The sequence below is a fragment of the Thermobia domestica genome, chromosome 8, assembly GCF_964235325.1.
Source record: "Thermobia domestica chromosome 8, izTheDome1.hap1.1, whole genome shotgun sequence".
NCBI classification, from domain to species: domain Eukaryota; kingdom Metazoa; phylum Arthropoda; class Insecta; order Zygentoma; family Lepismatidae; genus Thermobia; species Thermobia domestica.
The window spans coordinates 39,405,739-39,431,194 of NC_137461.1; the positions used below are offsets into that span (position 1 = coordinate 39,405,739).

The 25,456-nt window shown below is 35.8% G+C and overlaps 1 protein-coding gene across 1 annotated transcript; it reads right to left on the bottom strand.

Moving 5' to 3' along the window:
• Positions 1-11,172: 11,172 nt before the first annotated feature.
• Positions 11,173-24,029, bottom strand: LOC145691685 (uncharacterized). Its single transcript, XM_081767025.1, has 3 exons — positions 23,899-24,029; positions 16,564-16,768; positions 11,173-11,385 (listed from the first exon to the last, which is right to left on the bottom strand). Exons 1-3 carry the CDS (start codon positions 23,905-23,907, stop codon positions 11,258-11,260), a joined length of 342 nt encoding a protein of 113 aa, XP_081623151.1. The 5' UTR covers positions 23,908-24,029; the 3' UTR covers positions 11,173-11,257.
• Positions 24,030-25,456: the final 1,427 nt, after the last annotated feature.

Below are 25,456 nucleotides of genomic sequence, written 5' to 3' on the forward strand. Positions count from 1 at the left end.
GTGTCAAGGTTTTTTTCGGTGCAACTGTAGTGGCAATTTAATTAATGGTATAAGACAGAGTGATCTTTCACCAGAGTGATCGTGGTTGGTAACACTGGTATCAAAGTAGGGGCTGCAATGTACCACCACATGTGGTAAGAAACGTCAGAGACCATCTCTTGTTGGTCGTGCTATAGCTGGAAGGAAAATACAGAAAGCTACAAGTAATGCTTCACTCTTGGGCGCATGCAATGTTACCAAACGTATTTTGAGATGGAAAATATCTATTTCTTCGAGTGTACCAGCGTTTCTTTTTCCGTAATAATGTAACACAAGTCTTTCTATAGTGAAGAGCTAGAAGGCAAGTGATACACTTTAAATCATATAGGCAATATAGTCGGGTCAATACAGGGAGTCCATAAAGTCTTGCAGGAAAGTAAAACTCTATAACTTGGAAACCGTTATGTTTAAGTGTATACATTTTTGGGGTTGTAAGAAGGGAAGTTTAAAGTTTTGTTCCGGCCACAATGCTCGATGATGTTTGCGCTGGTAATCACGTGACTTAAGATGGCGTCTATTAAAGAAAAGGCACAATGTGTTTGGTGGTTTGCGGAATTAAAATCTTGCCTTTCAGTGCGGAGAAAGTTCCAAACAACGTGTGGGAAAACACCGCCAGCAGAAACAAGTATCAAGAGGTGGTACGAGAAGTTCAAAGAAACGGGTAGTGTTTCAGATTTACCACGCAGTAGAAGGCCAGGAACGAATGACGATGTGATTCACACGTTGCAGGGCAGCGTAGCCAGAAGTCCAATGAAGTCGCTTAAACGTAGGTTATTGGAACTGGGAATACCGAAGTCAACGTTATTGATCATACAAGATCATACAAGATCATACGCAAGAATTTGAAGGTCCGGCCCTATAAGTTAAAATTCGTGCACGAGCTGATAGAGGAAGACTGTGACATGAGAATGGAATTCTGTGAGTCAATGCTTACCCGCTTACAAGAAGATGGCAACCTTCTGTCTCGATTCCTGTTTTCAGATGAAACCACATTTCATGTGTCTGGAAACGTGAACAGGTACAACTGCCGAATTTGGAGGAAGGGGTGGAAAATCCACGTGAATTCGACGAGCACAATCGGGGTAGTCCCAAAGTCAATGTGTGATGTGCTGTTTCAATGGAGCACATTATCGGCCCTTTTTTCTTCCAGGAAGGGACGGTAAATGGTACCAATTATCTGAACATGCTACAGACATTCCTTTTGCCAGAACTTACTAGGTTATGCATCCTTAATGAGGTCCACATGCAACAGGATGGGGCACCGCCGCACTATGCCCTTCAAGTTCGACAGTTTCTTAACGAAGAATTTAAAGAGAGATGGATTGGCCGAAGAGGACCCACCCCTATTCTGCAAGATAGCCAGATTTGGCGCCTTGTGATTACTGGCTGTGGGGACACATGAAGACCAAAGTGTATTCGCAGAAGCCAGCTAATCTGCACGATCTCAATATCAAAATAACTGATGTGATTTTGAACATTGCAGAGAAGCACCGCCAACACGCAATTCTTGCCCCCCCCCAAAAAAAAAAAAACTGAAAGAGTGATTGGACGTGAATAGTGCACAATTTGAGGTTTGGTGATGAGCCTTAACTAGCTGAAACAAAACTTTGAACCTTTCTGTAAGTACACCAAAAAGTATTTGTTAATACATTATGTAGTTTCCAAGTTATAGAGTTTTAATTTCCTGCAGGACTTTATGGACTCCCTGTATAACGTCAGACCTAAAACAAATTCCAACAAAAGATCTGTAAACGGGTTTTGTTTCTACCAGGTATACTGATCAACACACACAAAAAAATGTTTACCAAAATTTGACAACTGGAAGTGGAGTTTTCCAAGATGGCCACCTATAACCTAAAACATAAGAGAACTTCCTATGACTTCCTTTATTTATTATCTTAGACAAAGTATGTTTCAATCAAATGTTCTGTTTTTATCTCTACCAGTTGTCCTGATTTATTTCAGAAAAATTTATAGCATAATCTGGAAACCGTAAGAGACGTTTTTCAAGATGGCCGCAGCTAACCTCGAAAATCAGTGAAATTCCTAAAGTTTGTTATTTTTAATTGTAGAAATTACTTCTCCATTACAATTACGCTTTTTATCTCTACCAGATGTACTGATCGACTGAAAAATATTGTCTCTCATAACCTAGAAGCCGGAAATGGCTTTTAAAAGGTGGCCACCATTAGTCTCGAAAATCAGCGAAATGTCTACGTTCTTATTTTTAATCGCAGAGCAATTATTTTTCCAACAAACTTAGTGTTTTAATATTAAAGGAATTCATTTCCACCAATAAATAATATCTATGGCATCAAACATGGATACCAATAATAATCAATATAACCAGTTAGTAGGTCTCGTACACACACTACATTAAATTGTGTTCTTATCATCATAATACAATTTGGCTATACTGTACACATTACTTTATACCTGATAGAGACAAAAACCGTTCACATACTGTACATGTTGTTGGAATGAGTTTAAGGTTAGAATTTCTTTTTTGCTAAATTGACTAGATTACATTACTGGTTTTCATCAATATTTTCTATAAAACATTTATTTTACAAAATGTGTTTTATATTTGGTTATGAAAATATGCAGCAGTTTGGGAGTAAAAATATGCAGCAGTTTGGGAGTAAAAGTCACAACTTCATTGTATATTATTGCTCATCACTGTCCTCTGGTTCATCAGACACCGGGTTGTTACAGTGCGTATCTTGTCATGATTCACATACATAACTGCATGGAAGTCTATACGTTCTGCAGCTGCACCTGTTTCAACTCCAGTTAGATTTACAATTGCAGTACATAATTTTCAATAGAGAATCTGGTGCAACAATCATATCAACGCATTACTGGAATAAGTTCATTGTCATCAAGTTTTCAACTAGTTCACAGGATTCGTTTCGCTAGCCGTACTCATTGTTGTTTATTACGTTCCACGGAAAGGAATTCTTCCTGTCTACCTTTGAATTCAGTATCAGCGCTAAAGTGAACTCTTGGTTTATCGGTGTGTTGGTACCTTCTCTTATGTATATTATCCTTTATTGATGAACCTGTGCCATACCCATCAAACACAATAATTGTTTTACCATAGTGCTTAATTGTAAAGTCTGCATATACTCTGGCTATTTGACGAAAGGTATCTCCCTTTTTCCACTTCAGCTCGTGTATCAAGTAGCCTCCGTCAATAATATACCTATCTATATATAGATCAGAATCAATTGATGCTCGATTGTTACAATACTCTACAATGGCATGGGTTAATTGTGGTTTATTGGCCTTTCTCAGAACGTGGATGTCCTCAGAAAGTGATGTTGGGCATGAACTAAGTTCTTACTCATCAGCTCCTCTAAATCTACAGCAATATGTCCTAAAGACTACAGGAAATTGCTGGAAGAGCAAGTCAGGATCAATACTTTTGCCTTGAGCAACTGTGACTCCAGATGAATCTACTCAGGGTATCTACTTTGTCAATCCTCTTAAAAGCAAAGGAAAATACATTTTGCCCAATCATACTGTGCACAACGCTCCTCCTCACTGACTCGTGCTCATGCGCTCTGGTGTCTTCCTTTGCCACAATACCATTGATATTTTTCAATGAGGAGTCACTAGAGAGAGGTGAACATGACGACATCTTTTCGTATATTTTTGAAAGGGCTGAAGTACCTCTTTCAATTCTTGAAGTACTGACTCTCGGTGTTTCTCATTAGTGGTATAAGAGAGTTCATTGAAGCCCTGCATGGTAAGATTGTAATCAGATATTATCGGGGCTGACATAATTCACAATCTTTGCTTATCCTCTGCCATCTTGCTTCCATGAATTAAACCGCCCGAGGTTTTAAGTTATCTCATAAGTGTCTGTTCAATGACGGAACCTAGACCAGCCCAAAACTGATTTGTTCGATGGATGACAAACAACCCATTTTGAAATATCCTATAGACCTCGGGGTTATTGTTCTCCATTTCATTCATTTCCTGAAAGCACAAGGATGCTGATTTTAGATAGCTGTAGTGTCCTGCTGCTGCAAATGTCGGCAATGCATTGTAAATCTCATGCAGATGATTGATCCAAGAACCAATGTGATCTGCTCTTATCAGCGCTTGTACAGTATCTATCATTTGCTGCTATGCTATTCACAACTTGCTCGTTTTAGACTGGGCACTGACTTCAGTTTTCTTCTTTAGAAGTATCATTTATTTTTGTTACTGAACTAGATGTGACTATACTTTCAATAGCTCTTTCACCCCTTAAGATACACAAATACATATTGTCAGTTTCATCTATTAGCGAAGTGAATTCAAAATTGTCGTCCAGAATAGATTGCACAAGTAGTTAATGGTTAATGAAGACATCTATCCACTAGAAGATGGGCTCTGAAAACTCTTGGAACTGCTTTACCGTTTAACATTTGCATTACGGTATTTTCACCATACATCACTTTTAAAAAGTTTTCCAGGCCTGTCTCGTCCATTAGTGCACCTATAGCTCCAAGCAAATTCATGAAAGTGTGAAAACTGCCAAGCATAAGTACGATTTTTTTTTTTTTTTTAAGTGGGAGACCTGTGATGCAACTTTAATTATTTCACTAGCTAGAAGGACTGATCAAAACTTATTATAGGAGGGACGTTCTGTTGGCTGCCAAATTTGTTTATAAATTTGAATGTCGATAGAATGGACGTTTTGTCACCGGAAGAAATATCGGCCATAGGCAAAAATAAAATTAAGGAGTGGTCAGGATGAGAAATTTCCCTAGTGAATTATATGCATAATTCCCTGCCAATTTGATACAGGCTGCTTGGAACGAAACGAAAGCTCTCAAATATCAATATCAGCTATAATGTTACAGCCTTGATAACATGCAAGATCTTAAAACTTTATTTCTCGTAATGTATTTTTGGCAAAACTGTACTCCACTACATTAATATTTTACGTCCCTGTCATATTAATTTTCGACATTTTTTCCTATTCACAAGATAGGCTATGTCCGCTTTACTCCTGGTATCAATGTAGAATGATACCCATCCTATGAAATGTTTCTTTACTGTCTACTATCATAGCATTGTGACCTACATTATCACAAACAAACAACCAGGAAAAGTCAAATAACTCATTACCTTCAAAAATAAAGTTTAGATTCGAGGCGGACATCTTGAAAAATACACTTCCGATTTCCAAATCATGATACACATTTTTTTCTATCAATCAGTGCACCTGACAGAGAAGAAAACCTTAAGTTTGATGGAAAAATAATTGTTCTACGATTAAAAATACGAAAATTATTGGTGCTTTCGCAATTTTTGAGGTTATTGGCGGCCATCTTTTAAAAAGCCACTTCCAGCTGCCAGATTTTGGTAAACCTTTTTCTGTCAATCAGTGCACCTGGTAGAGATAGAAACCATTCATAGACCTTTTGTTGGAATTTGTTTTAGATTAACGTTTCTTTTTCGCTAAATTCACCCGATTAATATAAAATGTAATAAATAATAAAAATATGGTCAATTTGAATAGCATAAAGCTTGTGTATAGGTCTATATGTTACGTACCTAAATACATGCGAAGTACAGAATAGAAATAATTAACTATCCAATATTTTAATATATTTTTGTTGTTGGAACAGTACCGTTTGTTGTTATTTCTTCAGCTACTGCCACTCACATGTCTACTACTGCTCAGAGTTAAATATATATTTTTGGTTACCTCTTGCTGCCTTGAGAAGTTGATAGTAATAAGTGATGCTAGTGTCAATCAATATCGACTTTAGCTGCCATTTGGAAAGAATCAATATAACTATTTGCTAGATTGATAGTTCTAATCTATGGTTCTTTATTCGCGACGTTGCCACATAGTGTAGTTTGTGTCTCCAGACGAGGACTCGAAAACTGTTCAATATATATATATATATATATATATATATATATATATATATATATATATATATATATATATATATATATATATATATATATATATATATATATATATATATATATATATATATATATATCTTTATTTTGAATTGTACAATAATACTCTGTGGGCAGTGGGTGCCACTTTCAGAAAACACTCGATATATATATAATAAACAAAGTTACTACATGCATGTTTCTAGTATTCTGTAGTTAACACTGATATTTTACAAGTGGTAATTACTACGTGTGTAATGAAAAATGTGTACGTAAGTAAATAATTCTAAAAGAAACTTCTACAAAGAGAGTTTAACAATGAAGATTCTAATTGGTCAGTTGTGGCCCCGTGTAGCGTAGTCGCTAATGCTCTCACCTTTGTGGGAATGGCTTCTGGTTCGATTCCCGGTAGGGACACTCGATCGAAAAAGTGTAAAAGCTTTGTGAGACCAGCCATTCTGAGTGAGGTTTTCCTGGCCTCACTCATATCAGGCAAATGCCGAGGTGGTACCTAACATATAAGCTCCAGGCCACTTCCTTCCCTCCCCAATCCTTCTTCTTTCTCTTTGCTCGGATATTGTAATCGCCGAGGGACGTCATCCCTCATACGTGTAGGCAGTGGCGTATTTAGGGGGGCTTCCGGACTTAAGTCCCCCCGAAATCTTACTTACTATAGTAAAGTATATGAAATATCTTGCTGAATTTTCACATTTTCAGACAAAGCCCCCCCCTCCGAAAGTTAGCAAACCCCCCGAAACAAAATCGTAAATACGCCACTGCGTGTAGGTTAACATGTCTCTAAATATCGAAAGCCCAGAAATCTAATTCGTAATTCTGATTGGTCAGTCATTATTTGTACACAATAAAATCATGAAATTAGTTTATTGTTCTGATCAAAAATTATCTATATATATAAAAGAGAACGTACAAATCCTTTGTTCCCTCATCACGCTAATACGGCTGAACCAATTTCTTTTATTTTTGGGGGGTTATTAGGATTTGGACCCTAGATGGTTTTTATCATATCACTTTAATTTTTAATTACCAGTGTCTTGAGATAATTGACCATTCAAGTGTCCATAACGTACAAATCCTTTGTTAGATCATCATAGGTAAAAATAAACGTATTTATATGCAACCCGCATGACCGTGTCACTCGGCGGGTTAACATAAATGACAGGCGCTATAATGTTAACATTTACTGCAATCACTTGAAAGCGAAAAAGTAAAAATTATCTAAGTAACAAAGTTTATTGCGTTCCGGGGTGACCGCAGCGAAGCGGGGCGGGTTAACATAAATGACAGGCGATATAATGTTAACATTTAATGCAATCTTCTATGGTTTTTATCATATCACTTGAAAGCGAAAAAGTAAAAATTATCTAAGTAACAACGTTTATTGCGTTCCGGGGTGACCGCAGCGAAGCGGGGTGAACGCTGCTAGTTGAGGTATAAATTATCTTTTTCAAAAATTTAATTTGCATGCCAATTAAATTAAATTCCACCAAAAATCAACCACTTGTATCCCGCCAAAACAAAAAACATGTGATTGACTACTGAAAACAAGGCTATAATTAAAGATTTTGATGTGTTATTGATGAATATTAACCAATATTGGAAGAAAAAACTTGAAAAACTCAATTAAAACTATAATTGCCTCTGGGATATAATATGAAATTACAATGGAATCGAGCGGAAATAACAAATAACTCTATGTAAAAACTGAAATGAACCGTAACACTCATACGCACAAAAAGAAAGAAATAAAAAATTTAAAAAAAAAAACTAATTACTGGAATATAATTTCCAATTAGTTCATGACCTGCATATCCAAGGTTGATACACTGATAATATTGGAGATTACCGTATTCGTATCCTGCTTAGCCAAGGTCAATTGTGCTAACTGTTTTCGAAATCACTTTTTCTATATTATTTTCCTCTGTGTGGTGTTTCGATGACCCAAATTGCGGTGCGTTGTTTATCGCACATGAAGTATCGTTGTGTGGAAATATTATGCGTGGCTCTAACGTAACATCGTAATAGCCTATGTCAAGGATAACGTTGTAGAATAATCTGAAACACGTACTAGATTCGCTTTCGAAATCTGCGAAAATCAGCTGAAAGAGTTTGTCGACGTAACGAAAACTCGGAAGACGTCTTACCTAATGTCCATCTTAATAATAATAATAATAATAATAATAATAATAATAATAATAATAATAATAATAATAATAATAATAATAATAATAATAATAATAATAATAATAATAAAACTGTTGATTGTAATAGCAGCTATTTCGAAGTTGACCTGATTTTCCACAGAAAGCATAATAAGAGCTACGAAAATTTAAAAAAAATTTTTAAGACCGCTTTACAAGGGTATAAAGAGTAGGGTAATGTAGGGTAGAAATGAAATCTTTAAGTTTTACGTCCCACGTATATGCCGGCTAGGCTAAAGGAGACGGTGATGAGAAATGAATGAAATGGTGGAATGAAGAAAGTGTGTGGAAACGGAAGAACCCCTGGAAAACCCACGAACACGGAGTTTGTCCACCACAAAGCTCACTTGGCGCAAACTGTGATCGAACCAAGAACCCCATGCACCAGAGATCAACACTCTACCACTGAGCTAACCCTGTCTCTAGGTTAGAGTAGAGTAGACTAAGGTAGGGATAAGTGCGGTAGGATAGGTCCGGGTTAGATTAGGGTTAGGGAAGTTTGGACTCATTTCTTTGAAATTAATACGTGTAATTTTTCGTCTCTGCATAAGAATACTAACTGGAGTGTCTTTATACACCTGCAACCATGTTCAGAATACAAATGCTCGTTACTTTCCTACAATCCAACCACGGTGTAATCTCGCGCGAAGTAGTACCCTCCGATTGCCAAATACTTCCATGTTTAAAATCGCTTGTAGAAAAAATAAACACAACTTCCACTCTTCTTACACATTATCAAGCACACAAACGAGGAAATTATCCATTTCTTCCCGGTAAATTTTCAACATTTTGCAAGAAATGTCGACCAACTTTGGAACTTAACTCTTATAAATTAATATTTTTTTTTTTTCATTTTATTTTATGGTGTAGTTTAATTCGATATTTTGCTTTTGGAAATTGCCACATAAATTTAGTTGGTTGCCTTTTTTTTAACTTAATAAATAATATTTCGTCTAAATTAATTAACTAGATTCTCCAAAAACTACAATTGTGGAAAACACTGTTGTAAACTTTCACCTTACACTTCGATTTCCTTCCATGCCTTTTAATAGGTCTAATATAAAAGCAAAATATTCATACTCAACAATGTTTCTTGGAATCCAGGTTACTAATGAGCTTCCCGGATACAGCATACAAACCATTAAACATGAAGTGTGTGATTCAATTTCCTGAATGGTATTGAGAATATCAAAGGCTGCCTTACGGCTAAACTCACAAAATTTAAATAACTTCTTACGAATTGGGAAGTAAATATTAAGAACTTGTGTTTGTTTCCTAAGTTTCTGTACGAGTTTCGATATCCGTATAAGTTTTTGTTACAAATATCTAAGTTTTGCTAGATTTATGTCTATTTTTATTTAATCTAACTATTTTCTCTGTTCATAACAAGCATGTTTTAAGACACTGATCTAAAAGTAACACAATGTTACACGCCAGCCACTAAATATTCAAAATAAACTTTCCTTCCCATAATAATAGCTTCATGAACGGAAAACTTACCAGATTACATAACAACCTGCTAGTTCCTTAAAGCACACAGGAGCGAAATCTTTTCGCAGACATAGACTTATCAGTTTTCAAATCAATTCTAAAGTATTTTTTTTTTTTTTTTTTTTAAGTTAGAGAATTCTGATATTGTTATTGTCACTTTTGCGTAGTGTCCACCTCAACACACATTGCTACAGGAAACCTTTTATGAGTCCATTTCTTAGCGTTTTATTGGAAGGTCCAACAACAAATAAATTTCTTCTTAATTAGAGCAACAAGAAGGACTCTAAAAATATTTCAATGTAATGATACAGTGAAATAATCCATAATACACTTCTAAAATTTTAGGATAGTTATACCAGAATATGTGGGATATTGGAATTATTTCTTAAAAAAAAAAAAAAAAAAAAAAAAACATACAGTATATAAAATGGGACAGACAAAAAATTTGGCTTAGCTCATTCGTGGCTAAGCGGTTACCGTACGCGCCTTTGGCGTAGGAGATCCCGCGTTCGATTCCCGGCCGGAGCTCATGTCGTTCGTATTCCACGTTAATCAGTAGGTCCCGTCTCATATAGCCTCGCTGCTGAAAGGGACGTTAAACTCAAAATCAACTCAAAAATTTGATGACTCATGTTCGTTTTTTTGGAGGAAATCCTTGAAATCAAGTAATTTGATTTTTTTATGTAAAAAGTAATCAGGAAAGTTTTTCTTAGAAGTTACGACGAAATGATTTATACTGAAACTAATTTACTTTATATTAGCAACGGAACACAGTGGCGCAGTGGTAGAGGCCTCACTTAGGATGTGAGGGAACCCTATTTCGACCGCACACCATGTAAGTTTGAGGTGGACAATGGCATGTCCGTGAGTTTTCTCGAAGCTCTTTCGTTATTTCCCACATTCTCATTCTACTCATTCCTTTAATAGTTCTTCACTATTACTAACCATAAGTGTCATTGGGGAGGGGGACACGATAGCTTTGTGGTAAAGCCCTGACACATCTAATGCAAGAAGTCCTGGTTTGATTCCGAGGAATGTGAGTTTATGCGAGACAACATCATGTTCGCAAGCTTTTTAAAGGTTCTCCCATTTCCTTCCACATTATCATTCTATCAGTACCTTTTTTAATCATAGGAAGGCACGGTGCATCAATTATCTCTTGTGTATGGGATCCACGGTTCGATTCCCGACCAAGTAACTGAACAACGTTGTGTCTCGGGGCACTCCCGTTTCCTCCCACTTTCTCATTCCACCATTTCTTCCATTATTGTTCACTTACCTTAATCACCCATCTCCCTTAGCCTGAAGGGCGTATCGTGGGACGTTAAACTAAGGGATGTACATTTACTCTCATTATTCCTCCATCTCCTTCAGCTTACATAACGTAATGGTGGGACGTAAAACATTTCCTTTTTTATCAATTTTGTAAATTAGCAAAACAATTTCAGTAATTATACTAAAAATAAACATATGTGTAAATGAAGAGTACTTTTTTTTATTTAGATTTTTTCTTACACGCTTTTTTCACCCATAGGTCCCCCCCCCACAATATACATTGCAGCCAATAACTTCAGCAGATGAGCAATGAATCTTATTTAACCATAAAATCCATAGCCACCATAGCCTAGACCACCTCGGAGTCCAAGACCATAACCTCTGTAGCCAAGTCCATAACCTCCATAGCCAAGACCATAACCTCCATAACCAGCGTAGGCTGGGTAACCTTTGAAAGAGAGATATTTATATTATTAATTCATAATTGAAAATCTTTTGATATAATAAAAGTATGAAGTTCGTGGAAGTCATGTGTACAGAACAATATAAATCGTGGATATGTATAGAACTTAGCTAAAACCCTCTATATACAGGGCAAGTGAAAACGATGGACAAGATTTCGGTAATTTATTCTATGAAATCTAATAAACAAATGTTACTGTGTGAAATCCAATAAACAAATGCTACTGTGTGTAATCTAATAAACAAATGTTACTGTGTGAAATCTAATAAACAAATGTTATGTTACTGTGAGAAATCTAATAAACAAATGTTACTGTGTGAAATCTAATAAACAAATATTACTTTGAGACATATACTTCGAACGGTTAAAAGATTTGGCAGGAGATAGACTACATTGTATTGGATTAATACCTACTGTGTTACGCGAGGTGTTCATATAGATCACAGGCACGTAGACAAGGGGGGGAGGGTCCGGGCCTTCCGGTTCGCCCTTCGAAACCAGAAATGAAAAAAAATAATGAAGGAAAAGATGTGAGAAAAAGAAGAATCAGTGTTCTAAATAAAATCTACAGCAAGCTTTTGATTACTATTTCTTACGAGGAGATTTGTATTACTTTCAATACATGAGGAGATTTGTATTACTTTCAATACATGAGGAGATTTGTATTACTTTCAATACATGAGGAGATTTGTATTACTTTCAATACATGAGGAGATTTGTATTACTTTCAATACATGAGGTGATTTGTATTACTTCCAATACATGAGGAGATTTGTATTACTTTCAATACATGAGGAGATTTGTATTACTTTCAATACATAATGGCGAATGAGCGGAATATGCTGGAAAAGACAGGGAATTTGAAATTTCTAGAAAAGTTACGGAATTCTCAGAACTTCTGGTACTGATCAGGGAAATTTCAAGCTTTCGAAAGCATAGTGCCGTTCTGCAACAGAGTGGATATTTTTTTACCATAATTTTTCGTCATCGCTTCTCTGCAGTATGAAACACGTTATTTCAGAAACAGTTTTCTACTGCTCCTTTAACCTGTCATTTGGAACAGACAGTAGTTGACGGAATAATGAAACCAAAAAAGTTATGTGGAAAGAAAGTTCTGTTAACATTTGATTGGACGGAGAAAGGAACGCAGAAAGGCCTATTGTAAAATTTTTTACGAGATATAATTGGATATGTACTTTCTACAATAATTGAAGTCATATTAAAAGGAAAATTGTTGTATTTGAATGAACAAAGGAAGGAACGTAAATATTGTGAAATATTTTTCGATATTTTTTTAAATTCTTTTACTCGAGATTTCTTCATAGTTTTTTTTTGTTAAAATGCTTACTAACCTATCCTTATTTTATTGTCCTAACAAACCAATATATGTTGCCAGTAAAATAGTTTAGATTGATCGAGCTTCTGGTGTAATAACCACAGTATTTCATGTCACGCTCACTCCTCCCTTCCCCTCCCATTACGAAATCCTGGCTAAACAAACCAATATATGTTGCCAGTAAAATAGATTAGAATGATTGATCCACTGCTGTGATGACCACAGTATTTCATGTCATGGATCGCCCCCCGCCCCTTTACAAAATCCTGGCTACATGCCTGTAGATCATATGTTGGAAGAAAACTTTGACAGTTTACTTTTCTTAGGACATGTCTCACAGTAACATATATTTATTAGATTTAACAGAATACATTTCTAAAATCAGGCCCATTACTTTGACTTGCCCTGTAGTATTTCTGCCAGTAACTGCAATAAAATGGACCAATTAGAACACTTGTTTTACACATATATAATTATAGGAAGTATTCAAGTTGTACCTTTTGTACAAAATATATTAATAAATCAAGCGTATGGAAACTTATCAGTAAGTTAAACACTAAACCAAAGGGAAAGGGGGAGAAGGGAGTTTTTTTTTTTTTAAAGAGTTCACCTTACATTCATAGTTTCTTAGTGCACAAATGGTATTATTATGAAGTGTGACTTTCTTCTATGAGTTAATTACGGAGATGGTACTAATTTAAGGTAACTACACTGTAAAAAATCGTTGTGTTATTTCAACGACATGCCTACGTGTTAACACGATTGTGTTAAAATATAACACAAACATGTGGTTAGAACTACTCAGTCTCCATTTGGAGTTGTGTGTCAAATGCGGGTAGTTGAAATGTCACACAGCCTGTGTGTTAAATTAACACAAGTGTAGAATTTTCTGCGTGATTGCCAAATATGTTGGGCATCTAATTATACAGACTTATGAACTGAAGCTACAGACAAACACAGTAGAAAGAAATACTTAAACAAATCTAGGTATACGCAAAATTTCAACATGCAAACCGCGCGATGTGTTTTCAATTGTTTTACATAATGTTTCTGAAGAAATATGTCAACAGCGAGAAACAACACCGTATTACTGTGTTACTTCTACACTGCACTAGAGCTCACCAGTCAAGACTGGGAACTGTGCTTCAGAAATGGCGGAAAACAAGTAGAATTACGATTAAGATGCAAACATATTATAAGGATATAGGTAAGAATTTCCTATCATTCTTGAATAAGACGTTGGTGAAGGTTGTGTTTCGCACCATAAAGAAATACTTCACAATAAGTGTTGGGGAGGACGAAAAAAAGGTTTATGAAGATTTTCTATATGAAGTGTTCTGTAGTTTACTATTCTTATTTTAAAATTAGAATCTTCGGTAAGCGTAAGCATGCACACCACATGGTTTTCCAACACAGAAAAATGATTACATCAACACCCAGTGATTTATTTGTGGATTTTGTAGAAGGGAGGAATGTTTATGCAAGATTGTGTTTCGTATAACAGAACAACTTTAAAGTCGGGTTGGGACAACGTTATTTTTAAACCTACCTACTTTAAAATTATGGTAGTAGTTTGATAGGCGGTCCCCAAGTTCCTCATTTTTTCACCTTTTAAAAAAACAATTTTATGATAAATACGGATAGGTACCTTAGATAATATTTTGTTAGGTAGATTAGTTTACATATGATACCTTGCTGCGTTTCGTCCTACTGGTGAAGACAAGTGTGCAGCACTCAATAAAAGCCCTATAATTACATTGCAATCTGCACAACTTGTCGTAACAAATGTCACACTCCCACGTAAAACAGTTTTGTTATGAGAAATAATTCTTTAGTATGTTCTAATTTGGTCTTTGAAAACCAAATTCCTCGCCCAAACAATAAGTACAATAAAAGGTAAGAGTTTACTTTGGGCAGAACAGTGATAGGTGCATCTACACTTAAACCTGATTTTATTAAATAGAAGGGGAAAGACGGTATTAAATGTCATTCCTCATATCATAAATGAGATTTTGCGCTTGCTCCTTTTACTTAATAAAATTAGATTCAGGGGTGTGTGACCCTAGCACTGTTCTGCTCAAAATAAACTTCTGTTCAACAAAACATACTGGTATTAAAACGAATCCAGAATTGAACAAAGACTGTAATCTGGTCTCCGAAGAATCATGAGCATGTATTAAACAATTACCAATATGATACTACCTAGGGAAAAAATACTTTACCTTTTCTTTCACTTATACTCTCGAAATTGAAACAGCCATTTTAGCGTACAATATTTACAGTTTTTACAACAAAATCACAAGAAAGGATTGACTGCAGATTTCACCTTGAGTTAAGTATGTTGAAGCATGACTTACGCCGTGTTATCTAACACTGTCTATAGAAATTAACAATATTTTCACAGCGTACCTAACTTTAGAATAGTGAACCAATAGGAGGTTTGTTTACATCGGATACCGTCTTTCTCAGTTGGTTTGTCGGTAGCAGCATGATGTCCACTTTTTATCCAGCTGAAGGCATACCTTTCTGCATTGAAAGAAGTAATGTCTCGTCCATTAATGTTTATGGAAAGAAGAGATTCGAGGGTTTTTACAGACAAATGGTTCTAGCGTCAGTATGCTGTAAGTTTAAGTTGGAAAAGCCTCTCTTACACTCTACTGAAGAAACTGAAAGCAATTCTATGAACAATTCTTCGGGAAGCAATTTTTATAAGCAAGACCAACATAGCTCGCGACAATAAACATACTGAAAAAAATAAAGAATCGCTACTAAAACATGAAGTTGAATCATTTCACTTCAAAACAGTTTATAGCTTAAGAAAGGGGGAAAATATCTTCCCAGGCTGGGAAGACTGAATTAAGCCTAGAGACAGGGAAGTCAAAATTTAGAAGGGGGAAATTCCCAGGCTTCCCTGGCTACAAATAAATCCCTGTCAACACCACACACGGAGTTATTTCAACACCGAAATCGGTGTAATAGTAACACAGAAGTGGAGTCGAACTAATCAAATGCGGTGTTAATCTGGTGGTCTGAGCTTGAATTTTAACACAGGGAGTGTTGAATTAACACCAAAAGAGATGCTTATACGGCTTTGACCTTGAATTGTGACAGATTGTGTGTTGAAATAATAAGAAAATGATGTTGAAGTAACACAGGGACAATGTTATATTGAAACTTAACATGGTGTAATATTAACACAAAATAATTAACACACTACACATTGTGTTACTTCCTTCGTGTTGGTGCAACACCGCCACAAGTAACGCTTAACAGTTTTTTCCACGCTACCGACCCTGACCACGACCGTCTCTTGAGACGGTCGTGCCCTGACATGGTGTCGAATCAACACCGAAAATACTACCACAGATCCGAATTTTACACCGCTCAACACCGGTTGTGTGTTAAAGACGTAACACCCCCCTGTGTTAAACGCCAACACCACAGGGTCTGTGTTGAACTAACACCGCATAGTGGTAGTCACGGTGGAACCATTGCCCTGTGTTAAAATTGAGTTGAATTAACACAACCATTTTTTTATTGTGTACCTTATGATGTACTATAGTTGTAGTACCAGAAAAATTCTTAATATTATTTGAACTACTGTATATTAGAGTGGTGGTTCTTAAGGGAAGCCATATATGTGAAAAATTAAATTTTAACGCTACAAGAGAAGAAAGTTCTGTGCAGCTTCATAAACTAATATCAGTGCATTCTTAAGTAGGCTTTCTTCCTTTTAGCTTGTTGGCGATAACATTTAAATGTTTACTGAAGTAACTTCTCTCAGAAGCCGTCAGTCTGTATTTACGAAACAAAAAAAGTGATTTTACCGATGTATCTTCCATATCCAAGACCAAGTCCATAGCCAAGACCGCCGCCATATCCAAGACCGTAGCCAAGTCCAATAGAGTTAGCTGTTTCCAAAGAATCTTCTTTCTTCTCCTCTACAGCTGCTTTCTTTTCCTTTGAGGCTTTCTTTTGTTCAGCGGCAGAGGCCAACACAATGATGGCCATCAAGGCGAAAACGATGAAAAGCTGAAAAATAATAATAAAATGTGTGATAGAGAAACGATATGCGGGGCTTTCAATCCCTTTTTTTATTATAAAAGTTTCTATTCAAGGTTTGTACATTGAGTTACAAATAATAATGTCTCTAATAATATTTTCTCTATAAGTTGGACCTCCTGCCCAGAGCAGCACGGAGATTGGTAAGGAATCTCTTGTCCGTAGAGGCACAAAGGTGATATAGTATCTCCTGCCCAGTGCAGCGTGGAGATTGGCAAGAAACCTCTTCCCGTAGTAATAATAATTATATTTTTTGATTAATGCAAAATTATTATCAATATTGATCTCGAAGTATGGACATCAGAGTTATTTTACAAATGGTACTGTGTCACTATTAGCGGTATCTGTGTCACTATTAGACATATCATCATAGACATATCTGTATCACCATTAGAAAAAGACATATAGCGGCAGATACATTTTGCTAGTTAATATTGTGCTTTTTAAAAATATATTTTAGTGTATACATAAATAGAGAGTTTGTTCTAGCAGACTATAATAGCTATATCGAGTGTTGTTCGCCACGAATAACATACTTTTCCCTGCTGTAAAAAAAAACTATTTTTATTTTGTCGAAAACTTTGCATGAGAATTTACCGTCAAACATCTCGTTCCGTTTAACTTAATATGAACTACCGATTGACTTATGTTTTATAGCCCAATATTAGACTAAGGAAGAAGTTGATGAAGTGTGGTTCAGAGACTCAGTGGCGGATCTAAAAGGTAAAAACAGAGGGGGGGGGGGTGGCGGGCAGAGAGAACCCACGTCATGAGTTTACTACAAACTTTCAAAATATATGAATAATAGCTTAAATTATTCTTGTCACTCAAAAAACTGGGGAGGGGGTAATAGGCCCCCTGGCTAGATCCGTCACTGTTGAGAGACTTAGATATTACGCAAGTTAGGGAAGAAATAATTTAGAGAGCTTCGAATGTGGTGTTGAAAGAAGATGGAGAAAATAAAATGAGCAGAGAAAGAGAGAGCAACAAACGAAGATATTTTAAAACGGATAAAAGAGAGAACGGAAAGCTTGTAGCCAGCATCCTTCGTGGGAAGATCAATTGCATTGGACACATCTTGGGCACAAATTGTCTTCTTCATACTGCCATAGAAGGTAAGATGGAAGGAAAATGAGGAGTAGGAAGAAGAAGAACACAAATGATCGGCGATTTGAAAAATGCAAGAAAATATTGGAAGTTAAAATCATTAGTCCCTGAATCTGCCAAAACACAGAATCTATATACGTATACATATATAAATGACAGGGACTTTATATCTCTTGAATAGCGAACCAATCTCGATCAAATTTTCAACATAGATGAGATTCGAGCCTGGGATGGTTTTTATCATTTCACTTTGACGGCATAGGTGCCGACTTTGGGGGAGAAGGACACTTTTGCCCCCCCCCCCATATTTAAAGGTGGGGTCCTCGCTCCCCAAATATAATCCACTCGAGGCAGAGTTAACAAAGAAGAGCAAGAATTTCTGTCGTAAACTTCGTTGTGCCTTTAACTCAATATTAGGAACAGCCGATAGAAAGGACCGTTTCCAAAACGGTGTTTAATAGAGCACTGAAGCTTCAATCAACACTCTGGCAATACTGATATGACAAGGGAAGATCAATGTGGTGCGCTAACTTGCAGTGAAGTTCGCAAATTTTGAAGTTGAATTTGTTTTAATGCCTTTAGCGAAATTTGACTTATGTCGTGAATTTCGCAGTGAAGCGGATGCAGCGGACCGATATCTGGGGGACGGGGGCCTTCATAAAGCAGTAGATAGAAAATGACTGAATATGATTATATATTTAATCATTCTTTGGTCCCCCCAATATTTTCTCCAAGTCGGCGTCTATGTTTGACGGTGCAACTTGGGGGAGGGGAACACATAAAAAAAGATCGAAAATGACCGATATTAGTGTCGAGTCCATAGTTTTCGGGGCCGATGAGACGAGTAGTGACACTTCCGATGCAATTTAAATCCAAACTCAGCTCTTTATGCCCAAAATGAAATTATTCTCCCCGTGCGAAGAATGAGTATTCTGCTAGTACTTAATAATAATTACTATTGTATTTTATCATAGAACAATGTTATAATTGAATGAAAGTAAAGTTTAAAAATTAATTATATTTTGGGCTATGTCTTATTATCAATAAGTGAGTTATGGTCATGGTAATTTTATAATAAAACGGTTGGTAATGCTACTTTCAGTATCAGTTTCCTTTTACTAGATGGCACGGTTTTTAGTGCAATATCAGCATTTTGACTTATATACAAAAAATTGATTTTCTGCAGAAGTATGCATGTTATTTTGCAATCAAACAAATCATTCTGTTCAATTCCATCAGATCTATTCATTGATGTAGGTATTATGCTTGTTTTCTTTTATTTGTCCTGTTACATGCTGATGATATTGTAAAATTCATTGGATTAGTTATGGCGCTGTAAATATTCATAGATCAATACACGTTTCGAAACAAGATTTGTAATGTCGAATATCATATTTCATATGTTCCAGCAAATTATTATTATTATTATTATTATTTTGTAATACACTTAATACTTTATTCAAATAATCGAAAAGGGGCCGCGATGGGCCAGTGGTAGAGAATACACATCGCGCTAAGTGAGCTTTGTGGTGGACAAACACCGTGCTTATATTTTCTCGTCCCGTTTCCTCCCACTTTATTCATTCCAGCATTTCTATCATTCTAGCCACTCTAATCGTGGGACGTAAAACTTTAAGGTTTTGTTTCAAATAACTTAAAATTTTATTCGAGGAATTTTTAGATAACCAATACTCAGAGAAGTTTAACATCATTGTGCAACTGTATATGAAGAAACTTAGGTTCGAACATCGCTTCTTATCAGAAATTTTTCAGCAGGTAGACCGCTTATTTCTGGTGCATGGGGTCCCTTCTTCGATCCCCAAGTATGTTTGTGGTGGATAATATCGTGTCCGTGGGTTTCGTCGTGTTACTTCCTGCTCCTCTTCCATTTTCATTTTACCAATTTTTCCGTCCACGTTCAGTTGCCTGAATCATCCGTCTCCCTTAGCCTAAAGGATATAATTGTGAGATTTTAAACTGAATGTTAGATTTTGTTTTCATTTCTAATGTCAGTGACTATATCAAGGATGTTATAAAATAGAGGATCTGCCCATACGTATCTTCATCCTATGAACTCAGTGAGGCAGAAAAACAACTGAGCATCGTCTGAGCTGGTACGTCTGATTGGCTACTCTCGTTTCCGCCATGTTTGTTGGCTCGAAATATTGCGATCTTAGTGGCGCGGAACGGGTAGAGTAGACTACATGTGGCGGAACTGTGACGTATGGCTTCATGATTTTGTTGTATGGGCAGATCCTCTATTTTATAACATCCTTGGACTTTAGGACTATATCCAACTGCAAACAGGAAATGAGTCAAGGTTGTCAAATCTTAAGTTCTCCCCATAAGTTTCACGTTTTTTTTTTTTTTTGACATATTTTACTATGCGAAATGATATATTACTAAAATATTTTCTTTTCACACACTCACTCTGAAAAATTGAGCAATTATACAAAGCAATATATCTTGCGATTAGAGCTAAAAATGTTATTATTTTTTCTTTATTTTCGCATCGAATATCCTGTCTTGTTTAACTTTTACAACATCATTAGACTCAATCAGTGATATCCCGTGGGTGGGACGAGTATCGTGGTAGGCTCAGATCCCGCGCCGTAGGAGCAAAGAGTTTGGCTTTCTGGAGCAATAACATGTTTAATATATGTAATTCATTCTTGGGATTCAAAATACAAAACAATGTATTTAGAATAGATAAACCATCTATTTGTAAGACATATTTTACAGACGTATACTATTTATGTCTCGAAATGTTCTCATATTGATATAGATATCTTATTATTAATTCGTGAGTATTTATACTATTTGAGGTCACTGAATCCAATTGGTCCACTTTCATGGATATTCGTCCGTGAGGTCACAAGAAAATGACCTCGAATTTGGAAAAAATCAAATGATATCTTTAAGTTTTGCGTCCCACGTTTATGCCGGTTAGGCTAAAGGAAAGGGTGATGATGAGAAATGAGTGAAATGGTGAAATGAAGAAAGTAGGAGGAAACGGGAGAACTTCGAGGAAACCCACGAGCACGGTGTTTGTCCACCACAAAGTCCACACGGCGCGAGCTGACATCGAACCAAGGACCCCAAGCACCGGAGGTGAACGCTGTACCACTGAGCCACCACGCCACCCCAACATCGAATTTGGAATCTTTGAAGTACATATTTATGCCAATATTAAACGTGTCCGCGCGTTTATAGTGTTTCTAATTGATGTTTTTCTTCTGAGTACACTGAATCGAATAGTAGTCTCTTTTAAACATACGTGATTACGAGGTTTCTAGAAAAGGAACTTCAAATCTGGGGACCAAATGAACGTAAATAACATACGACAAATTCCTGGTCATTTTTGTTATGACTCCATGGAGGAATATGTTAGAATATCTGTGATGTCTAATTACAACGTCCAAGCCTATTTCTATTTATTGTCAATGTATTAATGGTTACTTTCTCTTTCTATATTTACACCGCCAATCAGTATTTGTTAAAAGAACGTCAATCACTGTTTTAACGACTACTGTTTTGAGTACTAAGGGGCACGATGGCTCAGAGGTAGAGCGTTTACCCCTGGTGTGTCGGTTTCCTGGTTCGATCCCCGGTCAAGCAAGCTTGTGGTGGACAAGATCGTGTCTGCGGGATTTCTCGGGGTATTCCTGTTTCTTTCCACATTCTCATTCCCCCAATTCTTCCATCATCATTCACTTGCTTTAATCATCGTCTCTCTCTCTTAACCTAGGCATAATCGTGGGAATTTCATTTCTTTTCATTTTTTTCATTGTCTTTAAGGAGTCTGGATGGATAGGGTTGTCATTTAGTGACAAAAGAACGTTTGTTATTCCTATGCATAAATATCCTTCAATGTTCTTTTAATTCTAAATAATACCCACATAGTACACGGCCGTCCAAGATTTATCCGCAATAGACAACGGGACATCCTGGAAAAATCCGAATTTGCTCTCAGGACATCCATAGGACCTCCGCGGGATACTCCTGATGTCCACTAATATCCCGGAAAAAGGGGAAATTCAACGGGACCTGAAAAGGATGTCCACTGGTAAATCGTGGGATAATGTGGTCCTAGGTATGTCCGGCGTGGGATTTCCCTGGGATCTTCTGTTCCATCAGGGACGTCCCGTGGATATCCTACGTGAGAATCTGTCCTATGCAGGACGTCCATGGGATGTCTACTCATTATCCCGATAATCCCGGGAACTATATGGAATAATTGGAATTAAAATGGGTCGTCCTTGGTTCGTCGTGCGCTATGTGGGTAACTGTATCCATACAGGCACCAGAAAGCAGAAAAAATCAAAATATTTAAAATATTGATTGACGTTATTTCAAACTAATACCAATTCAATTAAATTATTTTTTAAGAAAAAACAAGTGAGTTTCTCTTTACAGTGTGAAACTACGACAGACGTCCAAATTATGGTAATTCAATACTCAAACTTCAAGTAATACATCTATAACTGCTGGTCACAATAGATTAATGATGAAGCCGAATCAATTGCTAAAAACGCATCTCGATGTCTCTTATTGTTTCTATTCTATCAAAATCAGTATTGAAACAGTAAGTAGTAGTGAATTTCAACCATTTCCGGTTTTAGTAGTGTGTTCCAAATTATAATGGTATGTTCCCATAAGATCATGAATTGTTTGTAGAAGAAAGCTCGTTCCTACCTATTATCATTTTTGTTCTATGGCCATAAATGCTGAGAACCACTTCCGGTTTGAATAGACGGTTAATGGAGAAGGCAGAATCTACTTTTGGCTAGCCGAATCAATTGAAACAAAAAAGTATTTCGATCTCTTATCGATTTTGCTGTACGGAAATTAGTATAGAAACCAAAAATAATGTTAAATTTGAGCCACTTCTGATTTTGGAAGAGTGTTCAGAATACCCATGTTGCATTGCCTTAGACACTGAATTTAAAAAAAAAAAAAAAAAAACACTGCTACTCGCTATCAGTTACTGTTTTTGTTCTATAGCAATAAAAGTTGGAACTGCGAACAGCTATTTTAAACTACTTCCGGTTTGAATATAGGATTTATGCAGAATATGAAACCTATTCTTGGGACAATGAATCTATTGCAGACCGCATATCAATATCTGTTACAATTTTTGCTCTATAAAAATTAGTATTGAAACCGGCAATAGTATTCAATCTGAACCACTTTCTGTTTTGGTAAATTATTCATGATAGTCATATTGTGTGTTAGATTGAAAAGTTTCTTGTTGTCTATTACCCTATTTCCTTCTTTGGCGATAAACTTTTAAACAGGAAATCACTAAATAATTTGAACCACTTTCGGTTTGAATAGGGATTTAATACAGGAGATGGAACATATCCTTTGGAAGCTGCAAAAAAATCACATCTCGATTAGTGTTGTAAAATTTCCGGAAATTTTCAAGCTGCTGGTAGAAAACCGTTGCCACAAAAATTTCCCTGTCCTAATTCAAGAAACTAAGTACTTATTGATCTTAACTGTAAACTAGTAAATATAAAATAATTTTCATTTTAAAAGCATAATGTAGGAAAATATTCGAAAATTTAAATTTTCCCTAATTTTTCCGTTTTCTATCAAGCTTGAGAAGAAACGGTTTTCTGCCCAGTTTCTGTTTTTTTCCAGGCCTTTACAACACTAATCTCGATATTTCTTACCGTTTTTGCTCTGATATCTATCAACAAACGGACAAAAATGTTCTATAAAATTTAAATGGAGAAATAGCTTTATTTTAATTAAATCTATAAGAACGTGATAGTATGCACTACTCTCCACGTGTTCGATACACACTTTTCTGCAAAATTCCAATGAAGTATTAAAATTAGGCCTATTGAATTATGTACTGGTCTAAGTGTCTGTATGGTTTATCACAACGAGAAAGAGCATAGAAAATACAGAAACAAGTAACAAATAAATTAACAATTAATGAATTAGCATGCTTACAAAATGAATGGTTCTCAATTAACGCTTACCTTGGACATGCTGATGTTGTTTGTCGATCTGTCTACAACGTAAAAGACAACTGATGTATGCACAACGAATATAACACGCTTTTATACTTGAATTAAGAAAAATTTCTGGAAGGAAGTCATTTTGATGGAATTTCAACTTTCGATTTTTCTCCTCTGGAGGAAGCTCAACATGAAATTAATTGGTAACACATAGTTTTCTTTGCAACTTTTTGTTTTCTCATTTTTAAAGTGAAATTTGCGAATCTGGGCTAAATATGTAGGGTCAAGGATTCATGGCATACGTTCATAAAGGAAGGTAAGTGTTTCTTAAACTTAATTACTTGCTTTTGTACAGCCGTATGTATAAAGAAACTAGGCATCCACATATGTTCGTTAACATACGATGTTAACATGTTAAGGTGTGCATAGAAATATTTTTGCCTAGACAATTTTCTTAGCTGCATTTTAATAGCCTCAACTCAACCGTTATTTTTAATGAACTTAAGATATTCGTTACTAAATCTCTATGACTGCGTGTGTGACTGTTACTTGCGCTCCATTCGATAGAGCATTAAAAAAAAAAAAAAAAAATATCTGAAACAACTGATGGAATATTTCGCGTCACTGATACTGTCCCCGAGACACTGACCAAAAAAGTTCCGATTTCGGGAAATTTAAGGAACCATATCTCGGGAACTGTAAGTCATAGAGAAATGACATTTTCCTTATTTTTCAATTTTGAGCATGTGTCTTCGTAAAAGAACATACCGTAGAACGTTTTAACAGAACTTCAACAGAACATGTGGAAAAAATTTAGCACTCAACGAAATTATAAATACATAAATATAAGTATAACAAGAATTTTTTTAATAAGTGTAATAATAAAGTACATAGAACAATTGGTATAAAGGCTGTAGAAGTTAAAAAGAAAAAAATTTTAAAAAAAATCGTCTTGGCAATGCTCTTAAAGTATTCTCAACTGGTTTCATACTACATTAACTCTGACTTCCTCTCTAATCAAACACACACACACACGTATACTATGCTATTATTATTATTATTATTATTATTATTATTATTATTATTATTATTATTATTATTATTATTATTATTATTATTATTATTATTATTATTATTAAGTATTCTGCCTTTTGGCGGCTCCTTGAACTAAAAATAATCATTTTTTTTTAAATTTTAGGTGTGAATGTTTCTTCTACGTTTTTCGATTTTCAGCTGTCTCTTTTAACTCCCAATATTTTCTTCTATTTTTCGAATAATCGATCAGTTGTGTTCTTCCTTCTATTCTTCGCCTTTCTTCCATCTTTCCTTCTATAACGGTATGAAGAAGACAGTTTTGCACATAGCGTGTCCAATCAAATTGCTTTCTACGAAAGATGTGGGCTAAAAGCGTCCTCTTCTCTCCTATCTGTTTTAAAACATGTTTGTTTGTTATTCTTTCTGTTCATTTTATTTCACCATCTTACTCCAACTCACATTTCGAAATTCTCTAAATATTTTCTTCCATAATTTCCATGTCCCAGTCTCCGAACCATACAATCCAATACTCCATACTAGAGAT